The sequence below is a fragment of the Nelumbo nucifera genome, chromosome 1 (assembly GCF_055504915.1).
Source record: "Nelumbo nucifera cultivar China Antique chromosome 1, China Antique-T2T, whole genome shotgun sequence".
In the NCBI taxonomy this organism is placed as follows: domain Eukaryota; kingdom Viridiplantae; phylum Streptophyta; class Magnoliopsida; order Proteales; family Nelumbonaceae; genus Nelumbo; species Nelumbo nucifera.
Genome location: NC_142649.1, coordinates 93729335 through 93748400, shown reverse-complemented (window position 1 = coordinate 93748400; position 19066 = coordinate 93729335). Strand labels below are relative to the sequence as shown.

The 19066-nt window shown below is 37.2% G+C and overlaps 1 protein-coding gene and 1 pseudogene across 1 annotated transcript; both read right to left on the bottom strand.

Annotated features, from left to right (window-relative positions):
- Positions 1 to 291: 291 nt before the first annotated feature.
- On the bottom strand, positions 292 to 2610 carry LOC104605604 (protein PLANT CADMIUM RESISTANCE 7-like). The gene is made up of 4 exons (XM_010270436.1): positions 2307 to 2610; positions 1542 to 1613; positions 833 to 997; positions 292 to 371 (listed from the first exon to the last, which is right to left on the bottom strand). Exons 1-4 carry the CDS (start codon positions 2608 to 2610, stop codon positions 292 to 294), a joined length of 621 nt encoding a protein of 206 aa, XP_010268738.1.
- Positions 2611 to 12714: 10104 nt separating this feature from the next.
- Positions 12715 to 14956, bottom strand: LOC104605603 (3-ketoacyl-CoA synthase 13 pseudogene; annotated as a pseudogene).
- Positions 14957 to 19066: the final 4110 nt, after the last annotated feature.

Here is a 19066-nt window from a genome sequence, read left to right as displayed (position 1 = left end):
GGCGAGTGCACATGGATACATATAAACAAACAAATGAAAAAGACAGAACAAAGCCGCACATCCAAACACCTTTTTGACTTTCATTCGTTCATAACCATACATATAATAAAGCTATAGACAACATTACACTTCCAAAAGCAATTTGTATATGCAGACACGGCAAACTGAAAACTAGGTTGACTGATACATAAAATTCATGCAATATCAGTACGTCAATCTCCCACACCCACAAACACAAACACATTGAACACAAAGAAGAGCAAGAGGTAAGTTGTAGCTCTGCTGTGACATTTAACGGGTCATGGCTCCTTCAACAGTTGGCGGCACTATGACACCGGCTTTCATCTGTCTCTCCAGAGCATCTTGCCAACCTTAAAATATTAACCAACACAAGTAAATCAACAATCTTGATCAATAACAAAGCAACATGAGTTGGAGTAAATGTGCAGAGAATCGTTAAGGGTTTGTTATTGTTTGGTTATAAATCTATTTTTGTTTCTCTTTTCTTTATTAGGAAGTTAGGGATTCTTCTATTTATGAATCTAAAGAAGGGCTCAACGATAACAGACGTAAATTCAAAAGAATATAAATTCTAGTGTAATAGAATTTCTCTTTTCAGAAAAAGTTTTTTTAATAATGATTTTTTATGATTAAAATTATTATTTTCTTATTTATCTAAAAAATAAAAGAACATGAATAAATGCACTTACGGATATAAAGATAAATATATTACTTGCCAAACTCGGAGAAACAAAATATAGTCGGGGTTCAATATGAGATCTAAAAGACTAAACCACATATGTGGGTAGTTTTGTGGAGTAACGAGCGATACCTTTAGTAGGATCAATGCCATGATTCTTGAGCTCTCTGTACTCTTGGCAGAGAGCACATTCTGAGCAAAAGAAGTGAACGAGCCAGTCCGGGTATGGAGCTTCTTGCAGGTTATATAATCTCCTCAATTTGGTTCTGTATCCACGTGAGTATCGATTTCGAAAGCCTGCGATAAACGACAAGAGGAAAAATGCCACACCTGCACTGGCCCAAGCTGCATATGATGAAACTGAGAAAATCAATTGATGATTTTTATGTTTAGTTTCTCTTCAAACACAACCATGCATGGTTGGATTAATCGATGGCCCTTTAGTTGGGTTGGCAGTTCTATCAATTGAATTGAATGACAACTACATGGATGCATGGATCAATGCATGAAATGGTAGGAATCATATATCCAAAACTGAAAATTTTGCCTTTTATATACAGTGATGTTCAACTGTTTGGTTTGACATAAAATAAGAGAGAAATTTGTGTAATTCCTAAAAAACTTAGCATCAACTGTTTGTTTCTCTCTAGTTGTTTTCTGTGAAACCAAAAACAGCCTAAATAATGATCTATAACGAGATGGGTTGAACCCACCCCTCTCTTATTCTTCTCATGGAAGAGAGCACCTTATTATATGGGTCTGAACCAAGATCCGATCTGACCAGGTATTAATTCCTTTTGTTCCAGTACTGATTGTTAATTAGTTGCATGAAAGTACTCACTTGTGCCTCCTCTATCCAATATCTCGGCAATCCGGCCGAATGTAACGCAGGGACAGAAACCGGTGACGATGCCTTGAAAAAACAATACAGATAGCAGACATGTCACTAAATTATAAAGACAAGAAAGACAATACTTTAGGTGCTGTTTGACAAGTCGTTTTTACGAAAATATTCCGACTGTCCACCAAAAGACGACGTACTGGTCTTTTCTCTTTTGGGGTCATGTGTCTTTGAAAATCAAGATTGTTTTCCTAAGCATTTTGGTCTATCATGGTCTAACTGTCGTGGGCTTTTTTCGGTTTCCTGTCTTTCAATGCCAAAGGGAAAAAAACAGCCCAAATTTTGGTTGTCTAGTAAGTTTCTTTTGGAAAGATCCTATGGAAGCTCTAATAGCCAAAAGATTATTTGACTTTTTGCATTAAGATCTTAACAGTTTGAAGGCCGTTTGGTTATTGGATGTATTTATTTACATGTCTTTCCGTGTAAAGATGAATTGAAAAAAAGACAAACATTCCAAAAATAACCCAAATTGGGTTTTTCGCATTTTTTTGGAACTGCGGTTTTTGGTGGCTAAATCTTTTCCCAACTAAATGGGAAAAGACCAAAATGCAAACTGCCGGACTTCTAAAAAACCGATAGCCCACGTAAAAAGACACAGCAAATGGGGCCAAATAAAGTCTTTCCAAGCTTTGAAAAACCAAAAATACCGCAAAAAGACTTAACAAACAGCCCTTTAATTGTTATGAAATGGTGCTGATTACGTACAGTTTTCTGGGTCTTCATAACACGCCCATAGGCTTGTGCTCCATTGCTGTGGCAGGTCCAGAGGAGGTGTTGGAGGAGGATAAATTGGTATTCCTTGTTGAGCTGCAGGAACAGGAAAGATATTACTTGCAGTTGATGGAGGAGGATAAGGTGCTGGTGATGATGGTCGTTGGGGTTTCATCCAAACTGGATCAGCTGTTGCAGCAAAGTTCACGGCCGGCTGGTTGACTACTTCATCAGCTCCCCCCGAACTAGACCTGGACTTCTGGTTCATATTTGACTGTTCTTCTAGTTCTCTCTCCATGAATGCTGGTCGTCAAGGAGTAGTCGGTGTAAAAACCAGATCAAATTATTTAACCATTTTTATCTTTAGCTCTTGCTTTTTTAGTTTATTTCCAGGAGCAACAACAAATTGAAAGAACATTGGATCGAGTTGAATATGAAAATCAATTTAGATTTTTGCTAGAAACATAGGGACGGCGGAAGGGTGTATGTGGCAAGGTTGGCACTGTCTACATGAAAGGAGGAGAGAGGAGAGAGGAGAGAGGAGAGAGAAAGGAAGAGATTGACACAGTACTCACAAGGGAGACGGGTAATGTATAGAGAAGAGAAGAATTAAGAGAGAGTTGTGTGTCTGTCAGTTCATAGTGGTGGGTTCTTAAATAACAGAGCTTCATGAGTTTATGTGGTTGACATCTACCTGGGTAGAGCCAGGCGTGTTCAGTTGGTAATAATGACCCATTCTTCTCTCTCTAGACATGCTTCTATATTTGTGATGTTATGGCAACAGGACGCCTAGCTAGTTGCAATCAGCTGGGGCCCTCGGAATTTGCCACGTGTTTGGCTGGAGCATCACTAGCTCTATGCCCAGCTAAAAATGTTTGCAGCAAAAGCACACCTTTGGATTCAGTTTTTGTGATATATATAATTAGGACATGTGGCAAATCATAGGGCTTTAAGGGTGTTTGTTGAGTGACCCAGAACCCCCGAGCTAGCCTATTAATCTTCTTTAAAGATAACCTTGTTTGAGATCAGCAGCGCTCTCAACTCTCAACTGAACCCTTGGCGCGCAGTTGGGGAAGAAATTCTGTGGGAGTTGGAACTGTGGATTCGTCACAAGCTATAGAAATGTCACACTCGGACAAACTACTTCCGGAGTACTGTTATGGTGCTCCGGACCCACTTGGTTGAACCATCAATTAAACCACATAAGAATGTTTGAGCTAAGTTGACAATATTATCCAACAACCAACAGCATAAAAAGGCTGAATTAATTGAATGGTTGAACCGCAGACAGAACCACTGGTGGCCGTAGTCCCAGCGGCCAGCGGTGGTTTAAGGTGTAGATACTAGATTGGTTTACAGAGAACGCTTTGACTCTTGGCATTTGACCACTTCAATTTTTCACATCGTGTACAAAATCCAACTTAAGCATAGATGCGTAGTTGCGTACAGTGGAGTATTTTGTTACTTATTTGTCTCTGGTATTCGAACTTCAAACTACCAGCACCGGATCGGTGGGTTTTATAATTTATACTGTAACTATGACATGATGATCAAAACATGGGCTAACAGGATATGATACAAGTTATTTTTAAGGTGTCAAAAGATATAGAAGAGAGAGATAATATATATATATATATATATTTGAGAACCTAGGGGCTCCAATCCCTACTCCACGCATCATGGTTGAGATGGGCTTAGGAAGTTTAGAAAAGAAGCGAAATTGACCCAAGCAGAACACAGTTTATTTTGGATTCCACAACATTCCTTCTCCCTAGAGAGATGTGGACAGGACAGTCCAGAGTCGAGACCATCAATCCATTTGATAATTGACATCATAGACTATCTCCACAGACCAGCGCTAAATGGATTTCACATATTCACTTTCCATTAATTAACATGTCAGATGCTCTAGTGACCAAGATTTCACAAATGCTATCTTTGATTAATGTTTGATAGAAAATAAGAGAGGAAAGGAATATAATTTTGTGAACTTGATTAACAACTTTCCCTCAACTTTTAATTAAAAATAAAAAAGTTATAATTTTTTTTTAATTAAAAAGTGCCCTAAAAAGCGTTTATTTTATACATGCGGCAAAGATTTGACTGAAACTTGTGTTTTAAATTGAATGTGTTTTGAGGTAGGATTGAGCATATTTTAAGTTAAAACCGAAAAAGCAAAACGAAATTTCAGTTTCAGTTGTTTAGATCATCGGTTGGGTTTCAGTTATGACATTTGAAAATGTAGTTAATTCATTATCTGAGACTCCAATGGTCAATTTATCTATGCTCGCGCTATGCAAATCCCTCCTTGTTCGGCTCTTGAAGCTGAGGCTAGCACTTTTTGAAAGTATTAAGGTTGCATTTGGAAATAGTGCATATAAGTGTGAATGTAAATATGTAGAGTGTAAAATGGTTCATATAAATTGTAATATTGAATTAGTTTTGCAGTGACAAATTTATCATTTTACCAAACAGACTTTTAGCTATAATGAATACAAAAATTCTAATAAAGTATATCTTTTTACTTTTTTTTTTTTTTATCAAAAACCCACTTGAATCCAAATTTACTTCTATTCATTGATGTACTTTTTATGCATTGAAAAATATGTTTTCTGTCAATGCATAAATATAATGTTGCCAAACCCAAGTTTGGCATCGTTTCCAAACACAGCCTAAGTTTTTTATAGAACTTCGCATATCTTGAGATGATTTATTGGTGATAGAGCTCTGTTGGAGAAGATTCTCCTATTGCTCAGTACAATTTGTCCCAAGGTCTGCCAATTCAGCTGCACATTGTTTATCGAAGTATGGACTTCTTCATAGGTTGCAGACTTGGTCATTCTGCCCTTCTTTTTACAATCTTGTATTGATAACGATTGTACTTGAGCCAGTCTTAATGATTTGCCTTGTTAGCCATCGAAAAAAACAGAAAGTGCAGTTAATTGAAAAAAAGGGATTATATTAGATAAGAGGAACTTTTGGGCCCTGATATCAATAAAAGTAATATATTTAATAAAATTTCAAAAATAAATTAATTTTTTAAAAATAATATTAAAAACGGGTAAAGTTATTATTCATCATCTTCTTCTTTAGTAGAGCTGCCCGCCGCCCCCTCTAGCACGTCTTCGATTGTCGTTTTCGCTTCTTACTGTCGTCTTTGACAACCGCCTCCAACTGTCATCTCCGACGATCGAGAAAAAATCCGATAACTCAAACGTGCCCCGAGCACAGGAACACACACACACCTTGTGTCTCTCTCAGTTCCAATCAAGCATGAAAATTAACCAACCACAGAACACCTCACCCATAGACCCAGTCCCAGAAAAGGTGAATGCATCAAAGACGAATGAGGATCTGCAGACCACCTCCTTATCTGAGACATTCTCTAATTCATCGACCTTCTCTCTCTTTCTAACATATATAAATATATGCACAACAGGTAGGTTCTGGTAGGAATACCACCATCAGCATCAGCATTGCCGTCATTGTCATCATCACCGTCATGACGTCCAGCATCACCATGTACACCGATCCCTTCCAGATCTGTCCCGACCTCGAACGTGTCGTGTCATACTCTTACAACCCTCTGCACAATGAAGTTGAACAAGAGGGAACTCTGGTGCCTGGCCAGAGACCGATAAAAGTGATATCATCTATATTGTTGAGTGGGATCTTTGTTTTGGCTTTGGTAATGGTGTTTCTCTATGTCCAAAGATCACAAGAGCCATTAACAGATGCAGTGGAAAGGAATCATCATCACTCATTTCCATCTTCTACACCTCTGAGGGTATCGTGTGGGGTATTGGAAGGGGTGTCGGAGAAGACTTTCCATCTCTATTCCAATAAAGGAGGAGTCACGTATCCATGGATGGATCCAATCCATGTTGTCTTGGCAGAGACTGCCAGAGTTTAGGGTAATCAGTTACTTAAGTTAAGGGTTTAGGGTAATTCGATCTATTTTTACTTGCTGGTGTCCGACTATCAGCGATGCTTTCTCGATCATTAGAGATGACAGTTGGATGTGGAAACGATAGTCGAAGACATGCTGGAGGCGGTGGTGGACAGCTCTGCTACAAGAAGAGGAAGATGGACAATAACTTTGCCCCTTTTTGAGATTATTTTTAAAAAGTTAATTTATTTTTGAAATTTTATTAAATATATTACTTTTATTGATATTAGGGCCTAAAAGTTGCCTTTATCTGATATAACCCCAAAAAATTAACTTTTAAATGTGTAATATATATAATAATATATATATATATATATATATATATAATTATTGAATAATAATTTTTATTAGATGTTTTTTGTTTTTCCAAAATTTGATTACAGTTCAATTTTCATTTTAACAAGTTAAGTTATTTAAATTTTGGTTTATTTGATTTGATTTTGAATTCGAACAAACCAAATGCCTCACCCCTAGCTAATTAGAGAAGCCTGTAGAAAAATACAGAGTGGGAGTTGGAGTTTTACACTAATTCATATTTACACTGAAAATAAATGCAAACAAATATGAATCGACGGTGGAACTTTACGTCGATTTGCATTTACATCACAAACAAATGCAGACAGGCTACAAACTGAACCATGTAAATATTTATATATACTTTTGTTAGCATCTCATCTCAAGATAGTAATTTTGCCCAATCAAAGTTATCTAATTCTTGCTTTATTTAATAAAATTATCATAAAAGAGTATCTATTTTGCACACATAGAAAGGCCTTTGTGGTGAATTATTTATTTCCAGGATTACAGAGAGACCACCTACAATGGATTCATTTATGTCTTCTAGAAGATGAGTTCATCCTCCAAAAAGGAAAAAAAAAAGAAAAAAAAAACTCTAAACAACCACAACTGGGAATATATAGCCCAACTTTAGATGGTAATTAAAGCAAATTATTAGAGATGCATAAATAACTAATGTTAGAATGATTAATTTTAGCTGATATAAACCAGCAACATACCCCACGTTTTATCTCCATATCAATTAATTAATTAAGGTCCTGTTTGGTAATGTTTCGTGAGAGTGTTTTTCTCGTTCCCGGTGCTTTCGTAGAACAGAAATATGTTTGAAAAAAAAGCAAGAAATAAGTCGTTCTAAAGTAAGAACATTTTTTGGAAGTGATAAATTGACACTCTCAAAGAACATATTCACAGGAAACGTGTGATTCCCACAACGTCCCTCATTATTTACGAATACGTGCGTTGTGTTCTCACGTGAGAGAAGGGGTATCACGTACACATGTAAGCTTGTCTTTGCTGTTTTTTACATTGGAGCATTGGATGTTTTATTTTTTCATCATAAAATTATAATTTTTTTATCAATAACTGTTGCAACGATCATCTCCTCTTGGAAGACTATCCCAACAATCAATTTTAAATTACATCGTTATGACGTGACATTTGTTTAATTTTAGAATTGATGGGATGGATTTGAAGAACTGATGTTAAGAAATAGTTTCGTTATTCAAACGTTGTTTTTGTTTTTTTAGAACAAAAATCTGTTTTCAAAGAACAATTTGCCAAATGCCTTTATTATTCCTCAAGATTAAGAAATAAAATTCTTGTTTTAACACAAAAGTTTCTAAAAAAATAGAAACAAATGGAAACATTTCCAAACAGGGACTAATGACTTTGCTTTATCTACACACTGATTATTTGTTAGTGCAATAGTGCTGATGATGATCAAGAAATTAATAACACACTGATTGCATTAGGAAAAGGATTTTTATCCAATCAAACCATTAGACGTAACACATTGATTAGTGATTAAGACATCATGTATGATACTTTCGGATCAAACATGTATCTCATCCTTTTTGTTTATTTTGTTTCTTTGACAAATAACTTTCATTATCTTAGCAAATTGAATAGGTATCATCCTTCACCTCCTTCTTCCCACTATAATTCCTGCATTATATTTCTAATTAGAGATGGAATTTTCTTCCAGCAAGAAATAGCAGAATGAAAATTTAAATCAAATTGCGCCTAACAAATGGTAGTTTCAAGAGAGCGATTGTCTTGATGAGCTTTTCCAATTTTTCTTTTATTTTTCATATAAACAAAACAAAATACCCACATGACTGTAATCATCTTCTTGTGGTTGTTGGCTTAAATGATCTGAGATTAGATCCGTCCCCTCTAGGTGGTCATAGCCATGGTTTTTAAAACCAACTTGAATACCGAATTGGTCAGGGGTCTGGTTATCGGGTCGAAGGTCGGGTCCATTCTGACAAAAAAAAATAAAAAATGATCAAAATCGTTCAAACAGTTTGAATGATTAACCGCCCGAAATAGCAGTTTGTTGACCAAAATCGATGGTTTTTTGAGAAATCTCAATTTTGAGGAACCTGTTCGAGTTTTTCCCGTCCAACTGTCCGATTTAGTCCGGTTTTAAAAACCATGGTCATAGCATCTATCCCATTGAGGAATGATCTGGGATCTCAGGATCAAACTGATGACGTGGTCGGCTTTTCAAAGCATATTAAATTAAAATGTGTCATATCTATACTCTATACTCTATTAGTCACATTGCTTGTCAAATTTAAAATCAGGCGGCGTGATCAAGGAACGAGTATACCATTAATGAGAAGACCGTTGAGGACTCATACTGTGTGCTTGCTTCTTCACTGTAAATTGATTTCACAGATGTGCAGAGCATGTCTGGCTGGCTCAGAATCACCATTTGTGAAAAAAAAAGTTAGAATCAAAATCCCTCCAAAATCGGAATAGTCTATTCCTATAGTCGGTTCATATAAGTGGGAATTGAAATCAGGTTTCTCAAGAAAGAGGAAAGAAATGACATTCCACCAAGAATGAGAATGAGATTCTAATTCAGCCCAATCAAACAGTTGAAATCAGAGTTAACTCTTGTGGGGTTCAATTTCTGCCGACCCTTATCCTATCTACTTAATATCTCAGTAGCAATGAGGAGACCCTCATCAAGTGGCATCCCAGGCCTGTAAATTAATCTGCAAAAATCGCCCTTCAGGCTTCAATTTTTTAAGTGTTTTTCTCTTACTACACAATGACTGTCTCTTGTGTCTGCAGAAATTGGCCTATTTATAAGTATGCCACCCCCACCCAGGTCCACCTAATAACTTTGATCTGTCACAATTTTAAAGAATGGAAATCGACCATTAAGTGCATCCCAACTAAAGCACTGTTCTACCATAAATGGGTTTTATCTGGTTTTGATAATATTTATAAAACTACATTGCTGATTTTTGGCACAGTTGATCTTCTAAGACCCTTCTGATCCGATGCATGCTTCCTTAAACATACTAATAAATTTATGTAAAATACTATCTACTCCAATAGATGAGATGGGTATGTGGAAGAAATAGAAATAACAGGATTGGATATGGTCATTCCAAGAAAACTAAAGGAGTAGTTTCATTAGGTGATAAAAGTATACAATAAAATGTTTTAGTCCACCCATAAAAATTTATCTATTTTCTATGTTTTTGTTTTAAGAACCAATTTATTTTCAAACTAAATGGTTTTGATCTGTTTTGGAGCTTCTCACAAGAACACTTCACTTTAAAGAATACCTTTTTTAATTTGTCTTTCAAACCTCTCTTTATTATGGTGATTCCAGCACAAAAAGAGGTTATAGAATTGGGACATTGAGTATCAAGAGTCCAGATGCTCTGCCCACGTCTACCCATGCACATAACATCTCAACAACGCATGAGGAACATCTCATTCTCTTAGATAGTATTATGCATGGGGAGAGATGATCCCAATACACGAAAGTAGTATGTTGTGGATAGACATGAGTAGAATTCTTGTGAACAGGAGATTCGGAGTCGAGTATCAAAGGGTTTTAAGACTTCTCCATATAGCACAATGGGGATCCATCATCCATCAAACCCTTTTCCTGTTAAGTAAAAAAGAACAAAAAGAAAGAAAAGAAGACCCCAATTGAAGAAGGGTTGGAAAGACCAACTTCAAAGAAGGAAAAATCTAGGATCCATGGTGAGGAGGACTTCTACTTTAACAATGTCATTATAATCATTGTAGTAGTAAATGTCTGACTTGGGTTTCATACAAGTTGGTGTATGATCAGTTTTCTAATATAAGTCTTATGGGAGCCACATGGATGCATTTAATCCCATGATGGATGTGGTTGTGGGATCCATAAGATTTTAAGAAGGTTATGAGTTCCTTAATGGCTAAAACTAAATTGGATAGACCACTACAGTTTTGAAAGTTTTATTATTTGATTATTTTAATAACTAAGGGGTGTTATTTTTTTGGATTTTGAGAGGAGGTAAAGTTAGTCAATGGGATTTTGGTTTCCATTGACCAAGAATCCTATGTTCTTTTTTCAGATTTATGTGGGGACCGAGGAAAGTTTATAGTACTTGGTCCCATTGACCAAAATCCCTAAAAACCCACTATAGTACCTGGTTCAATCAAATGAATCAAATAAATGTATGAAATATTATACTTGGTCCCATTGTTGTAAATTTCTATCCAGCATTCTGTTGACAGATTATCTAGATTGATGGTTGAGATTTTACCACACCATATTTTAATTTATATTAACCAAACAAATGACCTAGCCAGTCTCACCCTCGAGTTAGATTTTACCACACATTCACTTCCCATTAATTACTAGTTACCATGTCAGATGTTGTTTATAAAAATCTTTTTTAACATTTTGATGCCCTACTAATACTCAGTTTTTAACTGCAAAAAGGAGATAAGTGCTTAAAATAAGGAGTGTCAAATACAGATTCTTTCGTGAATCTTTACTTAACCTTTGGGGGGCGTTCTTTTTCAGATTTTGAGAGGGGGAAAGGTGGTCAATGGGATTTTGGTTTCCATTGACCAAAAACCCCATATTCTTTTTTCAGATTTATGCGGGGACTAGGGAAAGTTTATTTTCCTGTATACCACTTACGGGGTAAGTGATACCCATCTCCTAGGTGGGTAAATAACTTTCCCACCTAGGGGGAAAATTTCCAACACTTGAATGGGACAAAAATGCTCATTTAATAATAGATTTTTATGGTTAAAATGGTCATTGCCTTATTTACATGGTTAAAATGTACTTACCCGGGTAAGTGTTTCCCAGGAAAAACTTACCTAGGTAACTGCATTTATCTGGGTAAGTAACTTACCGAAAAGTGCACAAGGCATTGATCTCCTTCATACAAGTAATAATGCAGCTCATGCCATTGCCAACAAGAGGGGATGTACTTCAAATACTTGGCACCGAGTCAATCACCAGCCAACAAAACACATTCCAACCCTCTACTAACATGATCTTACACTGTACATCTCATACATTGCAGGTTCCACTTTTATGATGGGTCTCAGTCTTATAATGAGATGTTCAGTGTTAGATCATCAAGTTGGTACAGGGCTAGAACATGTTTTATTGGCAGAAGATCTCAACTCCTTGGTACTTTCACAATGTTTCTTGTTACATGTTTGTTGAAAGATAAATTGCAATGAAAGTTGCACTAAAAAAAACATTTGAAAGATGAACTCAAATAAGTATTATTGTTATTCGGGGAACTATACAATTTCAATATTTATTATGACTTTTTAATTGCCCTTCCATGAGCTCATAACACCCACTTCACAGCACTTGCAGTTGAATATAGGGATCATCTCTGCCCATGAATAAAAACATACAAATATGGGAAATGTTCCTAATGTGCAGCTACAAGTTGCTGTGAGGTAGGTGTGAAGAGCATTCTGTGAGGAGCAACCTGTGTGCATCACATTAGAGAGACAGAGGCAACTTCCGTTAGAGGGACTGATTCTGTTGTATTGGAATTGGGATCTGCTCCTTGCATAGTGCACCACACACCAGCCTCACAGCCACATCCCACTCTGTATAGGGAACATCTCCCCATGAATAATAAATTCAAAGACGAGAGATGTTTCCAATGTGCAGCTACAATACATGTTACGAAATCGATGTGAGACGTGCATCATAAGGAGCATATTGGAACTCATTGTATTGAATGAACAGGATATACTCCTCACACGGGGGCACCTCACATGCACATCCATCGTCCATTGGGAACATCTCCCGTGAATAATAATTTATAATTTCGTTAAGACGGCCAAAAGCTAATAGACATAAATTGGGGGCAAAAGTTAATAAACATGGATGAATCAAAATACAAATAAGATTATATTTTATATATATAGAAATTGTGGGGATTACAATTCATTTATTTTCTCTCTTATTTCACAAATATATTTTTTGATCGGATTACACAAAACGGAGGGAGCCCATCCCCATTCACTTTAACATTGTGATAACGGAATTTGATCCCGGGTATCCGCTGCAACGAAGTGGCGCTCCTAGCAACTCGACCCCAACCAGTTGGTTTATTAATAATAATAATAATAATAATAATTTATTCCTTGCCGTTTGTCACCTTGCCATTTATTTATTTCTTTGTTTGATGGATTCCCCAACCCAGCTGAAGGTGGGATTCATTCCAAGCATCCAGGACGACCAGCCAGAAACTTTCTACTACTTCTTTAATGGGTATCGATGGATGCAATCGCTCCATGGATTTTCAGCTTCTTTGCACGAATCCATCAGCGATTTCCAAACCAGGCTACACACCTTGAACCCTGTCCCAAACGCCAGCATCCATATCTTATCTCCTCTCTTTATTCTTTTCTTGGCTTCAAAATACCCCAACTCGTAGAATACCAGACTACTAGACGTGTTCCCGAATCGGTGCAAACACATCCGAGCCGGCTCTGTCACCTCGTCTCCGAGTCGTAGCACTCGTGACACCTGTTCTATCACAGCCTTCCCACCCGTGTGGATACACATGTGGTCAAATGCCGTCGTGAAATCAGGTACAGTTGGCTTCGACTCGCCGCTGAATGATTGTGCAGACATTACGACCGAGTACGCATACGAAACTAATTGACTCAGTGGGAGAACTCGGGGCGCAAGCGACCGAATGTGCTCACGCAAGCCAACGCCAGCAACTCGAACCAAGTCTTTCTTGAGTGACATCCCGAGATTACCGGCCTCATCTTCGAGTTGAAACGCTGCTGTGTAGGCGCTATCGTCGGCTCCATTGTGAGTCCTGAGCGAGTTGACGAGTTCCATCTTGGCGACCGCGCGGCAGCTTGAGTCGTTCGTGATCAACGCGGCAGCACAACCGACACGGAAGATACAGTTGGCGACGACCATGGAGCGGTCATGACCAAAGTACCGATTCGAGCTGAGGTTCTCGGTGACGACGACGAGTGCGTACCTTATAAGTCTGCTGCTTTTCAAGAGCTTGGCGGCCATGTCCATGGAAATGACGCCTGAGCTGCAGCCCATACCTGAGAGGTTGAAGGTTTTAACGTCTGGCCTTAGGTTGTAATGATTGACTACGAGGGACGTAAGGGAAGGAACCGTCGCGAACATGCCGCAGGCGACAATGACGATGTCTATACGTTGTGGGTCGATCTGGGTTTTGGAGAGGAGTGAATCAATGGCGGAGAAGATCCCTTCCTTGGATTCTTGAATGGAGGACACTAACTTAGCTCTGTTCTCTGCTCGAAAGGTGACTGGGGGTAAGTAGGTTTCATCACCCAGGCCAGACTTGTTACAGATGCCCTTCATGAACTCTTCGGTTTTAGCGGAGAAGGGCTGAGTCCGGCGAATGACATACAGTAACGCTTCTAAACTGAGCTTACTATCGAAGTCAGGTTTAAAGCAGGCGTAGTCCAACATCAGAACTGGGAATGGACGAGCGTAGAAGTAGTAGAGTATGGATATGAGTAGGCAGCCGGTGCATGAAATCGAGACTGTGAGATTGTGGGAGAGGAATTGGATGAGGTGGTGAGACAATGGGGTCTGGAATAAGAGGGCCTGAGCGAGGAGGGTTTGGGAGAAAACAGCGGCAAAGGAAGCCTGGAGTAGTTGGACATAGGTGAGGTTTGTCATCGTGTTTGGGGTCGCTGAGGGGTAGTGCAGATATATATGAAGAGGATGGAACAGGAAGGAAGAAATGGGTTGTGTAGGAGTGGCGGAGGTGAGTTCAGGCTCTAGCCTCTGAGCATCCTGTCTGCCTTGGAGAGAAAGGTTTGCCAATGTTTTTATAGCCAGATTAGAGAGAGATACAGAAGAAGCTAGCATTCAACGTTTACAGCTTTATCTTCTTCTTTTTAATTGATCTACTTGCAAGACTTATAGCTACTTGACGTTTACAGCTTTATCTTCTTTCTTTAATCGATTTAGCTACTTGCAAGGAGAGAGAGAGAGAGGTATTGAGTGAGTTGAGTCAGGGAGTGCTGGACCCTAGCTATCAGTCTATTCTCCTCCCAAGTCCCAAGTTCCCAACTTGGCGTCCCACAGAATATGGAGTATAGGGCGACGGTTCAAACCCAGGTAACTGGAACGCTGGATCTGCTTCTCGTAGAGCGCGATATATCACGGCACATCCGCCGTACATCTGCTATTTGTATATTGTCATTCATGAGAGATGTTCTAAATACACGGCTGAAAACGTGCTGGGTTGGTGTGATGAGCGTTCAGTGAGGTGTAGAATCAGATTTCATGGCTGAGACTCTCGAGTTCGGATTTTCTGCACTTGGTTTCGTGTATTGTAGGGTGTACTTCCAATCGGATTTTAATACGTAGTGTTTTACATGCACATCTAGCTCACATGTGCCATAAAATTAAACGGAAAATTTGCCGGCATACCATTTTTTGAAACTAAAAAAAGATGTAAATTCATCTTCTTCCCCAACTCGAGTATTGGAGAGTGATTCCGACTTCACACCCACTATTCCTCTCCTCTCTCGCCCTCTTCCTATCTATCTCTTCTTTTTTCTTCTTCTTCCCTCTCCTTTGTCCCTCCCTCATCTCCCCCCACCCCCACCATTTATCAATACTGCAAACTGTTTCCGTTTAATTTGGATTCAGCCACGGTAACCGGAGGAGCAGCAGATCCCCCTTCATATTCTAATTTCCCTAATAATCGATTTAGACTAGGGAGCTAAGATGGTAATGATAGTAGACTCGCCATTTTGGAGAGCGAAGCGTGTTATACTTGGCTGTTCTGATGTGGTGCCGGATTGCACCTCGGGCTGTACTGTGAAGTTGCAGTTGTTGATAATAGTCAATTTGTTTGATGATACCCCTGTAGAAACTGAAGCAAAATAAAACAAAGAATACGATCCAAATCAAGAAATGAAATATGCGCAGAGTCGTTGACACAAAGCTTCTTAGAATGCATTACTTGGAACAAACTTAGTAAGAATAACATAATACAAGAAAAAACACAAAGAACGTTGAACTAGCCAAACTATGAAATAACTTCAGATTGGCTGCTTTAAATTGTCAACAACCATAGAAGATTTTGAATCTTAAATGAAGATTCAATCTACCCAAGCGGTAACTTCCCCATTAGGCGCTGGCGCTGTTTTTCTTCAAAGAGTTATTTGTCAACGTTGTTTGATGTCATAAAGGTTCACTGACGAATGATCAGATAAGAGAAAGTGATCTTCTGAGTACCAACTTTTGTTACTCACATAAGAGAAGGAAAGGAATGTAGGTGCTTCCGTGAAGCCAGCCCCCGCTCTTTGGTTGTCGAGTTGGGGAAGAAGATGAACAGTTCTTCTCATTTTCTTTTTTTAATTTCAAAAACATGTTTTATAAAATTATAACAAGACAAACTTCCGTTTCAGTTTTTGGCACATGTGAGACGGGTGTGCATGTGAACCACGACGTGTTAAAATTTGATTGAAAGTGCACCTGCCCATACACGAAACCAAGTGCAGGAAATCCGGATTCTCACCGTGCTCTTTCCCCTTGATCTGTGGGTCGGGTCTTTTCTGACAGAATTAATGGAATAAAACCAAATCAATTTTTGTTGGGTTTTAATTCTGTGTTTACATCGAACTTCCATTAATAAATGGATTGGGATCGGTTCCTCTGATCAGACTTGAAGATTTTCTGTCAACGTCAATTATTAAAAAAGGGGTAAAATATTAACCACTTTGTTTTCCAGTTTTCTATTTGACTGTGCATTCATTTAAGAGATGCTGTGAAGATTGAGTAAGGTGTGGTTGTTAACAAGTTGAAGCCCATGCTCTGCTATGGATAGGAATGGCAAACGGGTAGAGTATCGTACAAATTGTCGTACTCATTTCCGAATTCGATTATGCATCTCTCATTTCAAATCTGTCTTAAATTCGTCTGATTTTTCTTCTCAATTTTTGAAACTCATCCCATCCCAAACTCGTTAACCTATTATCCCTTATCAAACGTTTTTTACTAAAAAAACTTTTTTACTGCTTATACTATAATTTAAATTCAGATCAATTAATAATAGCATCAAATCTCTTAACATTACTTTAAGCCATCAAGTCATCTCACATTTTATGTTATGTAACGAAATAAAATAGATTTTATTAATTTTTGTGTTTATCAAAATAATCAATACATATATATGATTAACATTTCTAACTAAAAATTAAAAGAAATAATATTTAAAATTAACATTTTATAACTAAATGAAATAAACAATCTATTAAATCCAGATTTACATCAAATGATGATTTTAATCCCAAGAAATTTATATAAAAAATATTAATAATAGAATAATTATTTTAGTACTTAAAATTTATAAATTTGTGCATGATATATAATATAATAGGTTCATATTTATGTATCCCGGGTATCAGGTATCGGATACCCTAAAGTCAAAACCCAAACCCACCCCAAACTCTATAAAGTTTTAATCTAAAATCCTAAACCCTATAGGGTTTTAATCTAACATCCCAAACCCTATAGGGTTTTGGTAAACCTGTCCTATTAGGGTCAGAATGGGTCGAATATCTGAAAATTCTCGAAAAATTGCCATCCTACTCCTGGAGGATCTTGGCACATGGTGTTCATAATGAGGATATGGGTTTTTCTTATTGTTTTATCTCCTAGATGAGTTTTGATGGTTGAAAATTGTTGCTGTTTTTTAGTTTTTTTTCTTGATTGACCATTTGTGTCAAGTTATTTTTTATTTTATTTTATTTTATAACATTTAATTAAGTTTCGAATGTCTTTATATAGGCCTTTATATGTTTGAAACGGCTTGTTTATATGATGAACAAGGGGAGATAGCTAAAGGAGTTTGCTCATCAAATTTCTTATCTATGTCTTTTTGAATCAGTCTCTCGTTATTAGTCGTTGTAGTGAAAGTTTATACTTTGATGAACGGTAATTTGGAGAATTCTCTGGTTATGTTAACTTGTAACTCTAAGGCTGTGTTTGTTTTGAAGGAAAAGTTAAAAAAAGGAAGGGAAAAACAGGAAAACCTATACAAGGTTTATACATATTTCCCTTCCTTTCCTTTCCTTTTCATACTTTTTCCTTCAAATCAAACATGGCCTAATTGATTGATCTTTAGGTGATTTGAAACCTGGAGTTGAAATGAAGATTACTGGACCTGTTGCGAAGAAAATGTTTATGCCAAAAGATGCTAAATGCCGCAATCGTAATGGCAGTCATCATTGCTGAATGCCCATCTTTTTATTTTATATTTGTGTGCTATAATTTTTAAATTGTTATTAAATTCTCTGTTCTATTATTTATATATTGTTTATCAGTTCTATGGATTAGTTATTGCAGCTTGCAACTGGATCAGGAGTTGCTGCTTTTTATTGTCCAGTTCTACATTCTACTCAGGTTTATGAGAAAATTTATTCAAATGATGCTACCAAGACAAATTAAAGAGTTTTCTTCATTATGAAATATATGTAAACATATTAGATATTCATGTTATTAAATTATAGGATTAGGAGAAATTGTTTATTATTTTTCCTTCTACAGTTCTTCCTTGATATTTTCATAGGAACTTGAAAGAAAAAGAGGAAAAAGTTTTATGAAGTGTTTATTTCAAAGTTCTGAAGTCTGAAACCTAAATCTACTTCTTTATTTTGTTAAATCTTGTCAATTTTAGTTCTTACTACTCAATTATATTACTAATGTGATATAAACTGTTGAACATTAATTGGCCTTCTTCACTAAATGATGGTAATTATAAATGTAGAGTTGGTAAAGTCGTCTCAGGCTATATAATATTGGTTATGGTAAAGGATTTTAAATGGGCCAAATCAGGATTTTGCATTTTAAATGGGCCAAATCAGGATTTTAAATGGGCCAAAGCGGAAGTCCATCCACTTCCGCTGCCATTGCATAGATATTCTCAATGTCATGGAAAGTTACTCTAAATTTGTGGGCAACGACCCACTCGTCCTGGATTTTCACATGGTGGATTTCCTCATTTCCTCGTCCAAAAATCTTATGGGCAATGAGACTATCATTACTAGGACAATTACTGTCCTCCAAATTTGAGAAATCAAATGATCTTATACTTGCCAAGTTAAGCACAGATAGTGACGGGTTGTCGAAGTCCTCAAAATTAGTACTAGTCCCACAATAAGATATTTGCAGTAAAAGTGGTACTAGGTCGAATCCCACAGGGAACTAACAGTAATCTCTTAGCCGAATGGATAATATTACTAAGTGGGAAAATTAATTACAAAAATTAATTAAAGAAATAGCAAATTTAAACAAATAAGAGAAATCAGTCTTACTGAATTCTGGTTTAGGGGTTCGGTTTAGCCAATTGACCATCGATCATAGGTATCCCTGGAAATCTTGCAATTCAAGCATTTAACCTTAGATTTATTAGGATAGCCATAATAAACCTTGTGTTTTCCTAATTCAGTTGATCAAACCCAGCATTCGATCAACACTTATCAC

Coding starts and splice junctions, on each gene's coding strand:
- LOC104605604 (XM_010270436.1), bottom strand. CDS start 2,610: ATGGAGAGAGAACTAGAAGAACAGTCAAATATGAACCAGAAGTCCAGG. Junction 1,614..2,306: donor TTATGAAGACCCAGAAAACT/GTACGTAATCAG, acceptor TGTTTTTTCAAG/GCATCGTCACCGGTTTCTGT. Junction 372..832: donor TGGCATTGATCCTACTAAAG/GTATCGCTCGTT, acceptor TAATATTTTAAG/GTTGGCAAGATGCTCTGGAG.